Source organism: Rattus norvegicus, chromosome 13 (genome assembly GCF_021556685.1).
Source record: "Rattus norvegicus strain SHRSP/BbbUtx chromosome 13, alternate assembly SHRSP_T2T, whole genome shotgun sequence".
NCBI classification, from domain to species: domain Eukaryota; kingdom Metazoa; phylum Chordata; class Mammalia; order Rodentia; family Muridae; genus Rattus; species Rattus norvegicus.
In genome coordinates, this window is record NC_141546.1 from 71,938,750 (window position 1) to 71,959,221 (window position 20,472).

The 20,472-nt window shown below is 37.7% G+C and overlaps 1 protein-coding gene across 8 annotated transcripts in view; it reads right to left on the reverse strand.

The window, feature by feature from the left end:
• Positions 1-20,472, reverse strand: part of Rasal2 (RAS protein activator like 2) — a 293,935-nt gene that overhangs the window by 93,452 nt on the left and 180,011 nt on the right. For all 8 annotated transcript variants that reach the window (XM_087580925.1, XM_087580924.1, XM_087580930.1 and 5 more), the window contains 1 exon segment: positions 844-950. In XM_087580925.1, coding sequence (XP_087437051.1) covers positions 844-950 — 107 coding nt within the window.

A 20,472-nucleotide genomic window follows, 5' to 3' on the forward strand; every position in this document is an offset into this window, starting at 1 on the left:
TTTATTTATAATTTATACTGATTTTCATTGTACTTAAAATAACAACCAATCTCTTAAAGCAATTCTCTTCAAATGTGCCCTTTATAACACTAAAAATTTTAATATGTTCACAAAATAGGTGCATTTCTGACCCAATATTCAAAGAGGAAAGATGATTAAAACTGAGTTACAGCGCTTGCCTAGCGAGCACAAGGCCCTGGGTTCAGTCCCCAGCTCCGAAAAAAGAGAGAGAGAGAAAAAAACTGAGTTATTTGAGGCTGGCAAGATGGTTCAGGAGGTTAAGGCCACAAAGCCCAATGACCTGAATTTAATTCCTGGAATCTATACAGAAGTAGAAGAGAACAGGTTCCAAAAAGTTTTACCTCTGACTTCCACATGTACATCATGGCAAATACATACATGCATAAATATATATATACACGCACAAACACACAAACTCACACACAAACTCAAAGTCACATACTGAATTTTACAGTGAGATATGTTTAGCTATCTTGCTCCACTATGGTTCTCCCATTTCGGTATGCTGTTGGCAAACTTTTGTACTTGATATTAATATATTTTTATCTAATAATTAAATGACATCTGCAAAGATTTATACTCAGAAAAATTTATATTTAAGATACTTAGTTTTTTTTAAAATAGTTCCCATGCAAAATATTTCTTAAAATCTAATAGACCTCATGCTGGACATAATAATATACAGTTAATCAAAATAAATTTATACTTCTGGTCTTTACCTTCAGTTTTGTAATGAAATTCTTGAGGAACAAAATATATGGATTACTTTAACTCTCAAAAGAAAAAAAACAATATTTCTTTTTAGGGGAAAGCAACACTTACTGGTACTTTAAAAGGAGAGGTATTCGCAGTGTCCATGGAGTTGGGTTTCTCTGATGTGCTGGTCCCGGAGATGCTCCGTCTGCGGGGGGACCTTTCTGCTGGTACCTCTGGAAAAGTGGAGGAAATAGAAACATCAAGGATCCAAACTTTCAGACTTTCCCTAAACTATAACATTGCTGGTTTCCACACATACACAAAGAGCTGCTTTTTTAAAGGTCCAGTACATTTTTATCTCAATGTACTTTAGATATTTTTGTGATGTTTGGCCTATAAAGACAAAGAAACTTGGTCAGGGTTAAGAATTGATCCTGTTTTCATGTGTGCATATAGAACTAGTAATTCTTCTAAGCTGTAATATGGCTAAGGTTTTCAGGTTCACTTACTAGTTAGATCTTGTACCACATGGCTCTACTTCTCTATCAGCTATTTAGAAGTTAAGTGAACCAGACATTGCTAATATTCTTGTGAACCAGAAATAGTAGCGTTGTACATGATTTGACACTGTCTGAACAAAGGTCAAAGTTCGGTTCTATTCACATGATTCACCAGACTGTAGCAAAAGCTGAAGACTGAAAGGTGCTGCAGGATAAAAGAATATACATGCCTATGCAGATATAAAAATAGACCAGCTTCCCCTTGTTCTGGCTATATGACCTTACCCACATTTTACTCTGAAATCATAAATCTTCAAATGACCTAACAAGACTAAGAATCTGCAGATGATGTGAGCTCTAATTTAATAGCTATAAACACTCATGCTACATTTAAACATTTTTCATAGTGATACATAGATATACACATATATACATGCACACAGATATCTATATATAGTATACCTTTATCACAACTGCTTCCCATCTCCACTTCAACTGACAGACAGATAGGAATCCAGCGTCTCAGATAACATTAGATAATCTCAACATGGACAAGAAAAAAAAACACATCCTAAAAAAAGTATTCTGTGTTATCTTCCAGATCTTAAAAAATAAAGAGTAAACCATGACTCCGGAGACTGACATTTTGATTCCTGCTGTTCTGCCTTTAAAAGATAGATGCAGTTTAAACTTCCATTTCTGGCCTCCTGGCCCCTGGGATCCGTGCTACTTCCACTTAAGAGAAAGCATTTTTCTCGTGCTCCCTCCCTGCCTTGCTCTTCCCCCTCCCTCTCTCTCTCCAGCTTGCAGAGAGCGAGCGAGGAAGAAACACACAGGACTGCAGCTATTCATTCAATCAATCGTCTGACTGCACATCCTCGTTAGTTACTTTTAGCCTATTAACAGGCGTCCACTGCTTCCCCTCACTTACAGAAAATCTCTCCGTATTACACTAATCTGCAGCAGAAAAAAGAATTACTTATATTTAAATTCGGCTAGTGTTAAAAGGACACCATTTTACATAGACCCAGTAATGCATGCCAATCAATGCTGCCTAAGAAAAGCCAACTATAAATGCTTACCCTATCATTGTTTGCATGTTGGATACAGGTCTCCTTTTCATCTCCTTGTGGCATCCTGACCATTAAGATATTAGCCAAATTACAATATTCCTAATGACTGAGAGGGTGATGCCGCAGCTTCTATGCCTGCAGTAGAAGACAGTTCCATGATATTGCTGTATTTTAAATTTATGACCAGTAACTGTGTCTCGGCTCCTCTCTAACCATCAGAGGATAAATGAGTCTTAATGTACGAAGTCATTTTCAGAATTAGGCACATGTGACTTCTAACATACATCTCTGAAAGATGGCAGTATAATTAACTCAGATTCCTGGGAATGGCACAAAGGAATTTAAGCAAATCAGCTTGTTGGAGTACACCACACAGCGAGGCCTTCAGACGTCAAGACATGACTTTAACAGTGATGTGTCCAAGTCAGGTGATTCTAAAATTGGGGAGTAAGGCAGGTTGGGAGAGGAGCTGGTAAGGCAGGAGGAAAAAAACCTCATATTTTCTCTGATAATTATCTATAAAGGTTCAAAGATGCAGATATTTTAATCTCTGGATAAATGACAGAAAGCAAACTGGGAGAAAAATAAGTTTAATTAGCTAGGATAAAATAATAGAATGAAACAGTTTCCTTAATATGTAATGTTCTGGTTAATGAAAAAATTGAAACTCATTTCCTCACTTTCTTCCAAACATCTAATTTTAGTTTCAGGCTTATGAACTCATTAGGCAAATATATTTCAAGGCTTTAACTATTTGAATTGGACTGGCTAAAGTGAGCAACTTGATTTCAAAACCCAGAAACTATAGTTAATTACTATACTCTTTATCTCCATACGATGAAAACAAACAATGCATGTAATTAAATTGTTCTTGAAGAAACTGAACCAGTGATAGGGTTCAGTACTTTACACTAATTTCTTGCCCCTCTACAACACGATTTATCTTGTGGTATAAAATAACCGCTTGAATGACCATGAGTTTTATTTCTCACAAGGTTTGCACCCCTAAAGACCAATGTTAATTTAGAAAGAAGACAGTAGTCTCAACAGGAGGGTGACTGGCAGCTGGCTGGATTACTCAGTCCCCGGCAGGCCCTGCTCTGTGCATGAGTGTGTACCTATGCAATGCAGATGACCGAGGTCAGGCTTGTGAAGTTTAGAGGGAAGCAAAGCCTCAGGGCTCTTTGTGTGACAAGAATTTGAGGTTTCTGGTCAACTGAGATAGAAAGTTGGCTGTGATTAGCCAAAGACTAGCAACACTAAAGTGAGGTCTTCGCTATACTGGGACAATTAGAGGTGGCTGGAAAATCGGCTGTGATTAATAAGAGACGAGCACGACTGAGGTGCAATCTTCTAGGAAGTATTTCTTCAGGGTCAGCGCATAGAACTATGGTTCAGAGGAGCCAAGGCTGCATCCCAAGCTGACAGCTGAACTTGGTTAAGTGTAGGAGTCTTCCACACTGTTTTTGTGGCACTAATGTTGCAGGATGGAAATATCATGGAGAGGATCTGAGAGGTGGCATTGTGAGAGGCTAGCAGAGAACATTGGTAAGGGGCAGTCCCAGTTGCAGTTGAGACCAGATGTTAGACAATGAACTACTTATACTGCTGGATAGTTTGTTTCTCTTTGATCTGATTATATCTGTGTTCTGGTTCCTACCTCTTGGGATAAGAATTATCTAACTTTTTACTGTACAAAAGCCCACAACGGAAATAATTTGGACTTTTAAAAAGTGGACTTTAAAGAGACTGAGGTTTTAACTTAAGTTTCCAATACAAAGGGTATCTCTGGTTCTTAGTGATAACAGCCAGACATTTTGACCATGACAAAAAAAATAATAATGCTGTAATACCAAGCTTTATGAAATAAAGCCATATTATGCTTTATTTCAAAGACGTGTTTTAAATGAATTACATCTTTAATCTAGACAATAATTTTTTGGAACTGGAATTATCCTCCCGATTTTACAGATACAAAAATAAGATGTTCTAGTACTCTGCCATGAATGCCCAGCAAGCAAGAGGCAGAATGAGGATTAGCATCCACGCAGTCTGCATTTAGAGCCTGTGCTTTTAACCACCAGGCACGCTACTTTGTTCTCTGTGTGTTTTACATAATAGGTTATAATGGAGGGAGAAACTATAACTACAGAAACTCTAGTTGTCTTATTTGTTCCTAAAAATAACTAAAATAATTTAACAGTATGTTCACAATTCTTTGTGTTTCAAAACTAAGGCATGCATTCTAAGCATTTATTCCAAACATGGCCTATCAAGGAAGACACAAGCCTGGAATGCTGTGGCTAGTAAGACTCTCCAAGAGCTCTCCAAGACACAGAGCTGAGTCACTGAGACAAAGGAGGAAGGCATGTGGCTTAATAACAAAGTGTAATAGTGACAAGAAAAATTAAGAATACCCTAAACTTATTTCTTACCTTAAAACACAAGGGGAAAAAGCCTTATAGAAGATAATATGCCCTTGAACACTATAAAGAAATCTTCAATATATGAGAGAACTACATCTACAAATTCTAGGAGTTTGACTAAATTAATCAAGGTTTTAGGCCTTGCAAAGAATAATCTCTAACTAACAGTATTGTTTAGCCCAAAATGACCATTTTGAGCATTTTAATCTAACTATGTATAAGAATTTTTAATATCACATTTTTGGTGGGTTTTATATGCTGTCAACTCTGGAAGACATTATTGATAGACAGCCCCTAAGACCTCTCTAGCCTACTCTCCTTTGTTGCTGGTGTTTCTTCATTTTTATTTTTCAGAGACAAGGTCTTGCACAAGCTCACCTCACACTCACACAATGCTCGATTATAGGTGTATGCCATTGTATCTGTCCTGTGTTAGGTTTTCCTGAAACTGATTTAATAATTTGTTCTTCTTATCAATAAGCTTCATAGTAATTTATATAGATATGTTCTAAGATATTACACTATAAGTGAGTCAGTAATGTAACAAGGTATACAGTTAAATTTATTGAAACAATATTTTCAGCATTTAGTGATAATTAAAAAAATAGACAGATTTTTGATTATGCCAAGGCATTTCAAGAACAGTTTAATTCTCCCTCACATATAACTTCATTAATAGAATACGTAGTAAAAAGAAAAAAATCCAGCTATTCGGGAAGCTGAAGCAGGAAGATTACTTTAGCCTAAAAGTTTGAGGTCAGCCTAAGCAATATAAAAAGACCCCCATCCTACAAAAGAGAGACGAAGGGACATGGAAGAGAAATGGTAGAGAAAGGGAAAAAAAGTGAAAGAATATGAATACAAATGTACAGCCCTTTATGTAAAGATGAAACAATCATTTGAGAATAAGACGTGGACACAGCATGGTGTAACAGCAAAGCTAAGATACTGAACTATAAGGTAAGTAACCACTGAAGGTAACAGAAATGGGGAGACCATAATGTTGGTTTATTTCCTTTAGCATTCAGTCAGAATCGGCTGTCTTTGAAATAACAATCAGCTTCATTTAAGCTAGCCATTAACATCCCAACCTAGGGCTTTCAATGCAGTTGTGACAGGATCTATCTCTACTTGGGATAACCGACGTTTCCATCTACTTAATACTATCCTGTGCACAACTGTAAAGAATTTCCCCTAAACACTGCTTTTTCGATGGAATTATTTTACTACAGATCTTTACAGAATCAGGCATTTAGGGAAAAAAGATCAAATGCCTTCTTTACACACTGCTTGAGTCTGACGATTTGTGAAATTGGTCACACTCATTCTCTAGTGCCTTCCCTTAGGAGTGTTTACCCTCTTAGCAAATTGTAGGTAACGTTCAGTTCAGCCACTTCTCTAAGGCGAGGCCTACCTACTTCACATACATCTCTAAGCTCATACTACACGATTACATGCTCTGCAGTTTCCCCCACTGCGCTACACGTACTGCCAGCTACACTAGTGCTTTGCAGCTGAGGTCTTACACTCCCTTTCAGTAATGGTCTGGTCTACATTACAAACAAAATGACTAGTCACATCCATTTTAGGTATTTTTTACAATGTTTACATTTCTATCCATAACTGCTTTTATTAAACTAGAATAAAAATAAGTATCTTTAAAAGTTACAAATACTGAGTCTGTATATGCCTTAACCTTTTTACTAGACATATATACTTAGGATTTTATTCAGATGAACTATACAGGACTGCCATCTTGTTATAAAAACAAAAGGTAGATTTTCAGCTTTCCAAATGGAACTAACTTCAATTTTTCGCTTTCCCAATCTAAAGTGGAATTGAATTTACCATCTGGACAGGTTTAACAATCAGCTTCCACATTCACTGACTTGAATTGAGACTTTGATAAATAAGCGTCATGGGAGGTCAAGTATAAAGTCTGAATGCTTCGGTATGTATGTACCATTCATTTAAAAATCCACACGGTCCCAAATTTTATTAAGGATACTTAAGTATAAGTTAATCAAGTTTAATTTTTGATAGTTTCTAATTTAAATTTCATTTTCTTTAGATATCTACCCAGTTTTTTTATTTTTACTTTTATAATTACTCATCCAATCAAGAACTTTTTAGAAAACACATTTGTCCCCCCACTCCCCTTCCTCAAACAAATTCCCTAAACATTCGAAGATTAAAAATCCAAAGTAACTGACAACCTGTGAGGTGCAACACGATTCGACCGGTAGGCTTAGGTTTATCAGATGTTGTGGGTTGTCTACATTTTGTCTATATTATCAAACATACACTTGTAGAGACTTTTATGACAGGTTCCAGTTTAACAGCACTTTGTTTTAAATTATGTGTCTGTCTGTGTGTCTGTGTGTGAGATATGTATATCTGAGTATAGGGGCTCATGGAGGACAGTGAGGTCAGATCCCCTGGAGCTGAAATGACAGGTGATGTGAGCCACCAGACGCTGGTGCTAAACTGGACTCAGGAGCTCTACAAGAACTGAAGAAAACTCAAAGAACTCAACAATCACTTAAAATTATTTTTGCTTTTAACCACTGAGTCATCTTTCCAGCCCATAATCTCTAACTTTTATGTTTTTAATTTTCTCCAATAGTTCCTTCTTCTGTTTTAACTGTTTGATCCTATTTTGATCAAATTTTGCCATTTGAATCTATTTTCTTTAGATTTTTAAGGCAACAATTCTTGGCTTTATTGATTCTATCTTATCTATTTGTATTTTTCAGTTCATTATTTTTGTATTTTTCAGTTCATTATTATTTGTCTCATCTTCATTATATCTTTTTAAAAACTTTCTTTGGAGTGACTTATTCTTTTTTCTAAAATAGTGAATTAAATACTTAGGTCATTAATTTTTAATATTTTTCCCAATATAACAGGCTGTATTACAACTAGCTACAACATTACAATAGGCTGAACTTAAAAATGTCAGCAAAATCTCACAGCTTTTGTTTTCTTGGGGTTGGTTGTTTGCTTTATTATTGTTGTTATTATTGTTGTTGTTGTTTTTATTATTTTGAGATAGTTTCAATATGTAGCCAGCCTGGCTTCAAATTTGTTATTTTTCTGCCTCAGCCTCCAGAATGTTGATATTATAGAAATTATAAAAACAACAGAAAAATAAGAGAGGAAAATGGATTATCTATCTGACAGGAGCAATTCCACAATTTTAGACAATATTGGTTCAGACAAAACATTTTATAAAACTTCAGTGCTAAGACCCCACCCTATTGTTAGCAGAAGAGTATTAGATATTACATAAGTGTACACGGGTACAAACAAACTGCAGCACATGCTGGGGTGTAACAAATGTCCCAAAGGAGAACGAGAGTTGTCATCTCCTCATTCCTCTCATTTCGGGTTGTTGAATTTCTGCATGCGTTGTTGGTTTCTGGTTTCTTCTGCCAAAACATTAATCCTGTGCTTTAACTGCATCCTCCACCATGAGCCCACGAAAGACGGTGTTCTCTCGGGTACTCTCCTCTAGTGAAAAATCAATGACTCACTCTCCATTTCACCCAAACTCTGTATAAATCCCACATTTTAAGAATAATTTTTAATAAAAGATTTTTTTTATTTATTGTGTATGACTCTTTTGCCTGCATGTTTGTATGTGTACCTCATGGGATGATGGCTCCCTGTCTCAACTTGATTTTGACTCATTTTATTATGATTTTTCCACCTGTTTTGCCAACATAATCTTGAAATAGCTCTCCACTTTTTCATCTCTGCTTTTAATTCAAGCTTTGCAAATATTCAACTGGATTTAAGTTTTTAAGTTGGTGGGAAGATAGAAGTGATTAAGTCTTCTTTCTAGAGCGATTTATAGGCAGAAGAGATAGCTGAGCAGGTAAAGGCAATCACTGTGTACGTCTGATGACCTGAGTTGGACCATTAGACGCACCTTTAAAAAAGGGCTAAATAGTGATATTTTGACTTCTTCCTTTCCAATTTGTGTCCCTTTGGCCTCCTTTTGTTGTGTAATTGTTCTGGGTAGGGCATCGAGAACCACATTGCATAGGTAGAAAGAGAATGGGCAGCCTTGTCTAGTCCCTGATTTTAGTGGGATTGCTTCAAGTTTCTCTCCATTTAGTTTGATGTTGGCTACTGGTTTGCTGTATATTGCTTTTACAATGTAGAGGTAATGAATTCCTGATCTTCCCAAGACATTTTACCATGAAGGGGTGTTGAATTTTGTCAAATGCTTTCTCAGCATCTAATGAGAGGATAATGTGTTTTTTTTGTCCTTTGAGTTTGTTCATATAGTGGATTATATTGATGGATTTACGTATATTGAACCATCCCTGCATCCCTGGGATGAAGCCTACTTGATCATGATGGATGGCTGTTTTGATGTGATCTTGAATTCGGTTTGCAAGAATTTTATTGAGTATTTCTGAATAGATTTTTATGAGTAAAACTGGTCTGAAGTTCTCTTTTTTTGTTGGGTCTTTGTGTGGTTTAGGTATAAGCCTAATTGTGGCTTCATAGAATGAACTGGGTAGTGTTCCCTCTGTTTCTATCTTGTGGAATAGTCTGTAATTAGTATTATGTCTTCTTTGAAAGTCTGATAGAATTCTATACTAAATCCATCTGGTCCTGGACTTTTTTTGGTTGGAAGAGTTTTTAATAACTGCTTCTATTTCTTTAGGGGTTATGGGACTGTATAGAAGGGAAGAGCCTCGAACACATCGGTATAGGGGAAAATTTCCTGAACAGAACACCAATGGCTTATGCTCTAAAATCAACAATAGACAAATGGGACCCCATAAAACTGCAAAGCTTCTGTAAGGCAAAAGACACTGTCAATTGGACAAAATAGCAGACAACAGATTGGGAAAAGATCTTTACCAATCCTACATCCAATAGAGGGCTAATATCCAATTTATACAAAGACCTCAAGAAGACAGACTCTGGAGAACCAAATAACCCTATTAAAAATGGGGTATAGAGATAAACAAAGAATTCTCAACTGAGGAATATCAAATGGCCACGAAGCACCTAAAGAAATGTTCAACATCCTTAGTCATCAGGGAAATGCAAATCAAAACAATCCTGAGATTCCACCTCATGCAAGTCATAATGGCTAAGATCAAAAATTCAGGTGATAGCAGATGCTGCTGAGGATGTGGAGAAAGAGGAACACTCCATGAGGATGTGGAGAAAGAGGAACACTCCTTCACTGTTTGTGTGGATTGCAAGCTGGTACAAGCACTCTGGAAATCAGTCTGGAGGTTCCCCAGAAAATTGGACATAGTACTATCTGAGGACCCAGCAATACCACTCCTGGGCATATACCCAAAAGATGCTCTAACGTATAATAAGGACACATGCTCCACTATGTTCATAGCAGCCTCATTTATAAAAGCCAGAAGCTGGAAAGAACCCAGATGTCCCTCAACAGAGGAATGGAGACAGAAAATGTGGTACATTTATAGCATGGAGTACTATTCAGCTATTAAAAACAATGGTTTCATGAAATTCATAGACAAATGGATGGAATTAGAAGATATCATCCTGAGTGAGGTAACCCAATCACAAAAGGACACACAAGGTATACACTCACTGATAAGTGGATATTAGCCGAAAAGTTCAGAATACCCAAGATACAATTTACAGACCACATGAAGTTCAAGAAGAAGGAAGATCAAAGTGTGGATGCTTCAGTCCTTTTTAGCGGGGGCGGGGGGGAACAAAATACTCACAGAAGGAAATACAGAGACAAAGTGTAGAGCAGAGACTGAAGAAAAGGCCATCTTCTGTCACACATGGGGATTCATCCCACATGCAGTCACCAAACCCAGTCTGTACTGGGGATGCCAAGAGGTGCATGCTGACAGGAGCCTGATATAGCTGTCTCTGGAGAGGCTCTGACAGAGTCTGACAAATACAGAGGCAGATGCTGTCAGCCAATCATTGGACTGTAAATGGGGTCCCCAATGGAGGACATAGAGAAGGACTGAAGGAGCTGAAGGGGTTAGCAACCCCATAGGAAGAACCAGCCAGACCCCCCAGTGCTCCCAGAGACTGAATCAGCAAGCACATGGAACAACCCATGGCTCACAGATGCAGCAGAGGACGGCCTTGTTGGGTCCTGTGAAAGCTACATGCCCCAGTAGAGAGGAATGCCATGACAAGGAGGCAGAATGAAGTGGGGGAGCACCCTCATAGAAGCAGGGGAGGGGGAACGGGATAGGGGACTTATGCAGGGGAAACTGGGAGAAGGGATAACATTTGAAATGCAAATACAGAAAATATCCAATAAATGAAAAGAAAAAAAACATTTTTTTAAAAAGGGCCAAAAAGTGAGATGTAGTGGCACACATCTGTGACCTCAGCACTCCAATGGAACAAATCAATTCCTGAAACTTTCCTTACCTGTATGGTATAGGTGCGTATGCATATAGATCCCCATACAACAATAATAATACACATTTTAAAACCTCTTTTGTAATCTACTTTTTAAAAAGTTTTTATTAGACTTACTCATTTTATTTTGTGTGTGAGCGTTGTTCCTATATATATGTCCATGTCTGTGCATCATGTGTATACTTGGTACTCATGGAGGTCAGATGAGGGCATCATATGACCTGGGTCTGGAGTTACAGATGTTGTAAGCCACTATATGAGCACTGGAAATCGAAGCCAGGTCCTCTGCTCTTAACTGCTGAGTCATCACTTCAGCTCCTCGTAATCTACTTTTAATGTCCAAAACCATAATTACAGTATGGATGCTGAGTATTAGAACAGAAACACGTATTGCATAGTGGCTTACTATTAAAGAATTTACATGCTTAACTGCTTTTACTCTGTTTTTTTCTCATAATACTAGTTTTAGATCTATGTCTTCCTAAAAGTTTATTTTAATCTCAGCATAGTAGTACATTTAAAATCCAGTGCCTGAGAGTTAATGGTAGGAAGATCAATGGTATAAGGCTACATGAGATACTATCTAAATAAGCAATTATATTTTTGAATGCAACTTTTTTTTCTCAAGTATTTTTAATTCTTTTCAACAACTTTCAGGATAAAACCGTCAGTGAGTCACTCATTAGCCTGTTACACCAAGTTTTCCAGTAAGCCCTAAATACTCTTCTGTATCTTTCATTACTTCTCTATACAAATCCCATTCCTTTTAATTCAGTTTACTCACTGGACCTGAATATAATTTAATGTTCTGCATGACACGGTTTTCATACTAGGAAAACCTCCTGTTTTTAATAAATATCTATTTGATCCTTTTGAGAGTCATATTAAATCCTCTCCATTTGGCATTTAGAATGAGAAATGAATTCTTGCCTCTTCAAAGGCCCAAAGCAATTTTCACCTGAATAAATAATTTCATAACTAGCCACTGCCCTTTTATGGCCATAGTTGTCTTGAATTATCATTGTTCTCATTTAACTCCTTCAGAATTCATATTTACTTCATAGCAACACTCTATGTTTCTTGTGCAGTTTTATCTTATAATTCTTTGTGTCCAAACGCAATACCTAACAGTGTCTTGAACGCTATTTCTTTGAACTCTGCTGAGAGAAGAAACAGAGCAAGTACAAAGAAAAGCATCTGGCCAGTGGAAAGTCAGTGGGGTTAGTAGGCCTACAGATTTTGAGGTCCCATTGAAATGAGCAGTAAGTGGACTGTCAGGAGGAAATGCCAAAGTTTCCTAGTAGGGATTTTCACTCTGTCTGATTGGTGAAATGCAAACCATGGAGTTTGAATTACTGAACAAGTATAGTTTTACGAAGTTTTATCAGCTTAGCAATGTGTCAAATTCATAAACATATCTGAACATTACTGTTTAAAAGTGACGTACTAGGGCTGGAGAGATGGCTCAGCAGTTAAGAGCACAGATAGCCCTTCCAGAGGTCCTGAGTTCAATTCCCAGCAACCACATAATGCTCAAAACCATCTGTAATGGGATCTGATGCCCTCTTCTGGTGTGTCTGAAGACAGCTACAGTGTACTTATATATAAATAAATAAATCTCTTTTTTTTTTAAAAAGTGACGTACTATAGTCTAACAGCATGAACAATTTTTCTTAAATCATTTCTGGACAGAAGTTTGATTTGAAATCTTCAGGGGAAAAAAAGCATAGTTTGAAAGGCTCTCCAACACAGAGTCTTGTTTTCTTTCATCCTTTATTACCTTAAAGGAGATTCAAGTATTTAATTTTTTCCTTGACATCCTCACTGAGCATAATATGTTTTCATGGATGGCAAGTATGTTAGCAAATGACAAGGGTTTTATTTAATCCTCAACTCAGTACAAGCTGTACCTGAAAATTTTGCTTCTAGTTGTTCTTGAAGAGTTCAGTAAATGCTGATGTATAATTTATAATAATATAAATTCATGGAAGGAGCGCTCCTCCTACAGCTTAGATTTATTAGCTGCATGTGGTGCCTCACACCTGTAATCCTGCACTTGGGAGGCTGAAGGAAGACCCTGTTAGAGGCTACACAGTAAGCTCCAAGCCAGTCAATGCTATAGGGCTGAGTCTATCTTAAAACACCCAGCCAACTCCCAGCCCATGACGGCCTTACATCCAGGGCTCGGTGCTGCACAGCAAAGCATGGGATGCAGGCCTGTGTACTCACTCAGCAGTTAAGGCTTTCCTCATGGCCCTCAAGCAAGGTGCACTCATTATACCAGCTAAATGCCCTTTCAGTAAAACAAGGTAGACAGCTGAAAATTATCTATGCAGATGTCAATTCAGTGTACACAGATTTATATTTCCCTTCTAAGGAAGTTATAGTATCCTTGTCCTTATCACCTCTACTTGTGGGCAAACATGAATTACAGAAAAATAATTCCCTTAATCAGAGGACAGGAGCAAGGGTAGACAAGGGGTACCACTGTAGTATTGTTTTAAAGTTGTTATTTAAACAGCTTTATTTAACCTTCTTTTTAGGTATAGTAAGATAAAGACAAAGAGAAAGGGGGAGAGGAGAGGGAAAGAGAGAGGAATGAGAGAAACTGAACAATTGAGATTCTAGGCTTGATAACTAGAATTCATAAATTTATTAAATAGCAAGGAAACAATGTTTGAAAATGTCTCTGTCTCCATTTCTTATGATGTACTGGGTCATTTTGTTGGTTTACTGAAAAATATCAGTATTTACTTCTCTGACTTATGTGTCCCTATATGTATGTGCATGTATTGGAGCAAATGAACAGGAGACAGGTAGAATGAGACCAGACTCCAGACACCACATGGTAGGAGGTGTGCATAGTTTTTAGTTACACACATACTTAACCTAGTAAGACCGTGGTAAACAAAGAGTAGGGTAAACATCTAAATATGTCTGCCTAATGGGAGAACTGGAAAGAATGGATTTGGATGACTCCTTTATTTCTCAACTGTAGGAAAAAGGAATCAGCTATAGAAAGATAAGGTTAGAAACCAATGAATTAAATAAAACAAAGGAAAGTTATGCTAACTACGACAGATGTGTAAGTAGAGGTATATTTGGAACTGGACTACTCATAGGTCTTAAAATAATATTTATAAAGAATTAACTGGAAGGCACGGATTTCGCTCAGTTATAGTAACGGTATACCAATATGTACACAAACATATGATATGAATAAAATTAATAAAAATGATACATTTGATGGCAACCCTAACCAGCAGAAGAACTCACAGAGGCACATAAAGATTAATAAAGCAACTTTTCTAGTTATCTATTGTATTTACAACTCCGAGACTAATAATTGCCACCTAGAAATGTATTAAAATGCATGTGTAAGTACAAAGCTAAAGTAATTTCTGCTCTATACATCCAATTTTATGTGCTCAGAAGAAATCCCTTATGATCACTAAAGTACACTCTGCACAAAAGCTACTTGATGGTTTTTTTTACACACACAAAAGCATTTTCCTCCCTCTCCGATGGCAAGCTTCACTGTTATTGTACTGAGAACAGTGTAAATTAATAGTACATTCTGGCTACTAGAAGTTATCTACACATGGACAGAAGGCGAGATGACATGATGAGCTTGTACAGAGCCACCACTCTTTGTTAAAGCAAACAAACTGTCCTTATTTCTCACAGCCAGCGTGGGTAGGATCCGTCTACAGACAACAACAACAAAAAACTTGTAACACACAACTCAAACACATATTTTCACTTCTTTCTTTTTTAAAAGTACAAAGTTAGATTTAGAAAATTTGGGGTGTTGCTCCCCAAAGTATAAAAAGTTTGGACAACAAAGGGTTACAAGAACAAGAAAGCCCTACCTTACCCAGAAATGACAGAAGGCTCTTCTCCTCTTCCGTGCCACTATCCAACCACTCCGACACATCACCAGGGGAAAGGAGACTCATTCTCCAGCCAGAAAACTTTTCCATACAGAACACAATTACTGAATGATAAAGCGGGAAGAAATGAATAAAGAGACTAAATTCTTGGAGGTGGCTGGCGGGGTCCAATACTAAAATTGTGGGTTAGGCTGTAATGATGAAAGAAAATGTGGTCCTTCCTCCAGTCTGAATTCTGTCTCTGTGACATCAATCTAACACAACAGTGGGGGTGGAACGATAAGGGGAAGAGAAAGGGTTAAAAGAGGGTGTAGGATAGAGGAAAGAGAGATTTGTTCTCTGGCTCTTTTTTGTTCAGCTTTTAGCCTGAAAGAGAAAGCCAGAACAAAATTGAATAATGATGTGTGTTTAATGACAGGAGAAAGCATGGGGAAATAAAGAATAAAGACACTCAAAGAAAATAAAAGGAGAGGGGTGTCCTACACTGGAAACAGCTTCGATAAGCAGGCAGCACAATAGCTAATCAGCTAGGTGAAGCACATCATCAAACAAAAACAAAGATACAAGAACAAACTCAGCATGTTGTTGTTGTTGTTGTTCTGAAAAGAAAGGTTTTCAAATTTCCTTTCAGTCAGAATTGCAGCTCCCTAGCCCTTTCCTGCCTTGGCTGTTTCAGCAGCATCCCAGCCCCCTCCAGGAGGATTTCCTGTGAGCAAAGGCAGGTTGATAAATCCGTGAATAGGAAGCTCTCATCTCTCCTTTCTCCTCCTCCTCCATTCCTCCCCCCACCTCACATGGCGACTGCATTGATCGACAATAATGGAATCTGTAACAGACTGCCAACAGCAACATTAAGGATATTACAAGTCCGCTTCATAAGAATTCAAGCTGGTGGTTGGAACTTGGGGGCAATTCTGGGCTTCCAGTCAATAGCTGTCTTTCTTTGGCAGAAAGAAAGGGTGCGTGCATGTCTGCATGTGCCTCTGTGTGTATGTCTCTGTCTCTCTGTCTCTCTGTCTCTCTCTCTGTGTGTGTGTGTGTGTGTGTGTGTGTGTGTGTGTGAGAGAGAGAGAGAGAGAGAGAGAGAGAGAGAGAGAGAGAGAGAGAGGAGAGAGAGAGGAGAAAGAGAGCGCGCGAGCAAGCTGACCCACTGAGAGTCAGCTGAAATTAGTACTTCAGACTCTCCCTACACCTAGCAGTCGGATTTACCGTATTTTCACTGTAAGTGCTCCTGTTCCTGCACAGTACTTGTTTACATAGTGATTTTTCCCATTATACCTCATGCCTTTGGGAAGCAAAACCTATTTTATTAATTAAAAAATTAATGTCTAGCACATGGACATGTTTACTCAATGGTATATTACTGAAGGTGAGGTTCTGAAGGTGAGGTTGTATTTATTGTATAAAAGATGATAATATTAAATAATCTCACATATTCTTGATTGAAAGTTCCTTGACATACATTTTCATATGAACAATCAAAATAAAGTCGACTTAAGTTATATCTTATCTACATAAGCAAAGAAAAGTACAGACTTACAATATCAGGAAAACAATTCTGCTCTATAAATCTCTCCTGTAAACTGAGTGAATAAGGGACCAAAGTGAAATTCTCTGTTGAGACTATATCATATGTAAAGCCCCACACTGGTTTCCCCCATTAACTGTCATAACTTAAGCATGGCTTCATTCATCCTTTGTCCTTAAAAATAAAAAAATAAAACTTACCCAAAGACACTGTTCCCTCAATTACTTGATATTCCCATATTTCATCACAGCTGCCTGTACTTACATGTTTAGATTCATTCTACATTCATGCTGATATAAGCCAAGCACTATTTTAAGCCCTGAGATAGAGACAGCTGCAAACAAGACAGTCAAAATCTCTGGCCCTAAGGGGCTCACAGTGTCTGTTAGTGTAGTAAATAACAGGCAAGGTTAAAAAGCAGAGTGCACACTATATTTCATGGTAAACAGCACAAAAAAGAAAACAAAGAAGTGAGTTAATTATACAGCAGGTAGTTAGTCAGCCACACCACCAGGTGGCGACAGCGTGAGAGTAGTCGCTCTCAGGAAGAAGCAAGGGCCAGTTAAGCTTAGCAGCAGGAAGAAGAAGGTGGCACAGCTACACTGGAATAGGAAGAAAGTAGAAGGTGGTCAGGTCCATGGTAACTGGATCCTTCACCATGTAAACTTTCAAGGTCTTTGGCACTTTGCCTTAGTTAAAGGGACAATTCTGGGGGTTGCTGGGCTACATGAGACTGTCTTGTTGTGAGAGCTCTTAGGAAATACAGCTCACATACCATCAACATTATTCCTCTTGAGCTAAGTTGTTATTTTGTTTGGTGCTAGGCATTGAACCCAGTGCCTTAGACTAAACACATTTCACACTAATTCCCTCAGTTTTAGAGTATTTTTAGAACAATCAAAAAGATGTGCAGCCCTCACTATTACTTAATTCCAGAACTTTTCTGCTGCCTCCATAAGAACCTCTATCACTGTCGGTCACTCCATTCTGGTCTGGACTCCTGAGCGCCTGTCATTACTAAGCTATTGCCTAGTTTGGACTTCAGAGAGTAAGTCTGTGCTTGTTTTCTTATGGTTGAGGCCATCCATACTTTGCAAGTATGGTACTGTATTACTTCCTGCTCATGTGTATTTGGGTAGTTTATGCTTACCAATATTACAAACAATGATGTCATGAAAAACTGTACATAAGTTTTTATGTGGAGGCCTGCATTTTAGTAGAATATCAAAATAAGATGTTCTTTGTCTTTTATTAAGCTTTATCTTCCCATCTAACGATCATTCATTTTTATTTTTCCTCCTCAATCTTTTGGGATTCATTTTTCTTAAGGAAACTAAATTCTCTGACTCAGTTTCTTTTTCCATTTTGTGTTCTTCTCCACATGGGTAAAGGTGAACACTAAGTAATGATGAGCGGTGGCCGGTAACAGATGGCAGATCATCTTCCTAAAGTAACGTCTAAGTGGGCAAAGCAGCAGAAAGACTGTATTTCTATGTAGTTCACATGTAACGATAGGCCCAAGACTAGTGTACTGAAACCCCTTTTTTTTTTCTTTTTTTGTTTTTCTTTTCTTTTTTCTTTCTTTCTTTTTTTTTTTTTATTAACTTGAGTATTTCTTATATACATTTCGAGTGTTATTCCCTTTCCTGGTTTCTGGGCAAACATCCCCCTCCCCCCTCCCCTTCCTTATGGGTGTTCCCCTCCCAACCCTCCCCCCATTGCCGCCCTCCCCACAACAGTCTAGTTCACTGGGGGTTCAGTCTTAGCAGGACCCAGGGCTTCCCTTTCCACTGGTGCTCTTACTAGGATATTCATTGCTACCTATGAGGTCAGAGTCCAGGGTCAGTCCATATATAGTCTTTAGGTAGTGGCTTAGTCCCTGGAAGCTCTGGTTGCTTGGCATTGTTGTACATATGGGGTCTCGAGCCCCTTCAAGCTCTTCCAGTTCTTTCTCTGATTCCTTCAATGGGGATCCTGTTCTCAGTTCAGTGGTTTGCTGCTGGCATTCACCTCTGTATTTGCTGTATTCTGGCTGTGTCTCTCAGGAGGGATCTACATCCGGCTCCTGTCGGTCTGCACTTCTTTGCTTCATCTATCTTGTCTAATTGGATGGCTGTATATGTATGGGCCACATGTGGGGCAGGCTCTGAATGGGTGTTCCTTCAGTCTCTGTTTTAATCTTTGCCTCTCTATTCCCTGCCAAGGGTATTCTTGTTCCCCTTTTAAAGAAGGAGTGAAGCATTCACATTTTGATCATCCATCTTGAGTTTCATTTGCTGAAACCCCTCTTAAAGACTCACCAGCTATCTACATGCTTCTACCTTTGTTTCCTCAGTTTCTGTGTATGTATCATATATGTGCATTTGGAAATCATTTATGGAAGTTAGAGACATTATGTCCTTAGCCATAAACTATTTTCAGGGAAGTTTCTTAAACAAAGGAAAATCTCTCACATAAATAATAATAATAATAATAATAATAATAATAATAATAATAATAATAATAATGATGATGATGATGATGATGAAATTTAACATTGGCATTCATTGGTATTTTAAGAATAAAATTAAAGATGCCACTATGTGTATAGTGTTCCATGAATTTTACTTTGTATCATAGACTTTTGCTTGAAAACAAATTATCTGGAAATGGAGAGATGGCTCAGCAACTAAGAGCAGAGGCTGCTCTTCCAAAGGACCTGGGTTCAATTGCCTACCACGTGGAGGCTCATAACTGTTTTTAACTCCAGTCCCAGAGAATATCGTGCCCTCTTCTGGCTTCTGCAGGCAGCTGGCATTGCATGGTGAGCAAGACATACATACAAGAAAAATACCTACACTTATAAAATCCAATTTTCTTATAAAAATCATTAAAAACTGAATACAAATATAAATTAAAGTATATAGGTATAAAATAAAAATCCAATTATCTTATAAAATCATTAAAAACTGAATACAAGTATAAGTTATAGTGTGTGTGTGTATGTCTAAATAATGCTTCAAATTATATATGTCTAAGTAATGTTTTACATTTTGAGGGATTTCTGAATATACTCATGTTCAGTGCACTCTTGTGATAGAGAGCTACAAGAGCAACCGTCTCCGAGAAGACTGACCACAAGATGGTGGCTACACCTCCACCTTGATGCTACTGCTTTGGCTAGGTACAAAATTCTTCCCTAAGAAGCTTAAATTGAGTGCAAAACTGTAATTTTTTAAACATTTTTAAAAGACTAAATTTTAAAGTTTTTATTTATTTGCTTTGGTGTGCTTGTACACGTGCATGCGCATGAGGTGACAGCTCAAGGACAACTTGTAGGAGCCAGTTCACTCTACCCACACACCCCAGCTCAAGTCCTTTGCACGCCACGCCTCTCTCACTATGTCACGTGCTCCCCAGTTTCCTTCTGTATTTACAGCTGATGAAATTCATGAGGCTAAGATGAACTTTCTCTTACTTGGATTCAGACAGCAAAGCCACAGAGGAACAGGATATTAGTACTAACAGGAGCTGCAGCCTTGCCATGAAGGCACATCTATACATAGGATGCTCTGATAGCCTTCCCTGATATGACTTTACATAGGAGGAAACAAAACAGGTAAGATAGAACATAAATACTAAAAAAGGCTGACTTTATTTAAGGAAGCTGAGGGCAGCCTCAGAGTGAAGGTGATCGGATTCTTTTAAGCTACACTTTGAAGAAAAAAAATTAAAAGGAAACTATAGTTAATTAACAGAAAACTCTTCTCCAAAGCATCCTAGGAAGTGGCTAATATATAATTTTAAATTTTTTCCCTAAAATAAAATTAAACTTTCCAATCAATTACACAAATAATATACAATTCTTGAAGTATAAGATTTACCATTCAATATAAAGTGAATAGTAGCTACTTAATATTTACTGAGTGTGTAAATAAACAGGAGTATCTACGTCAT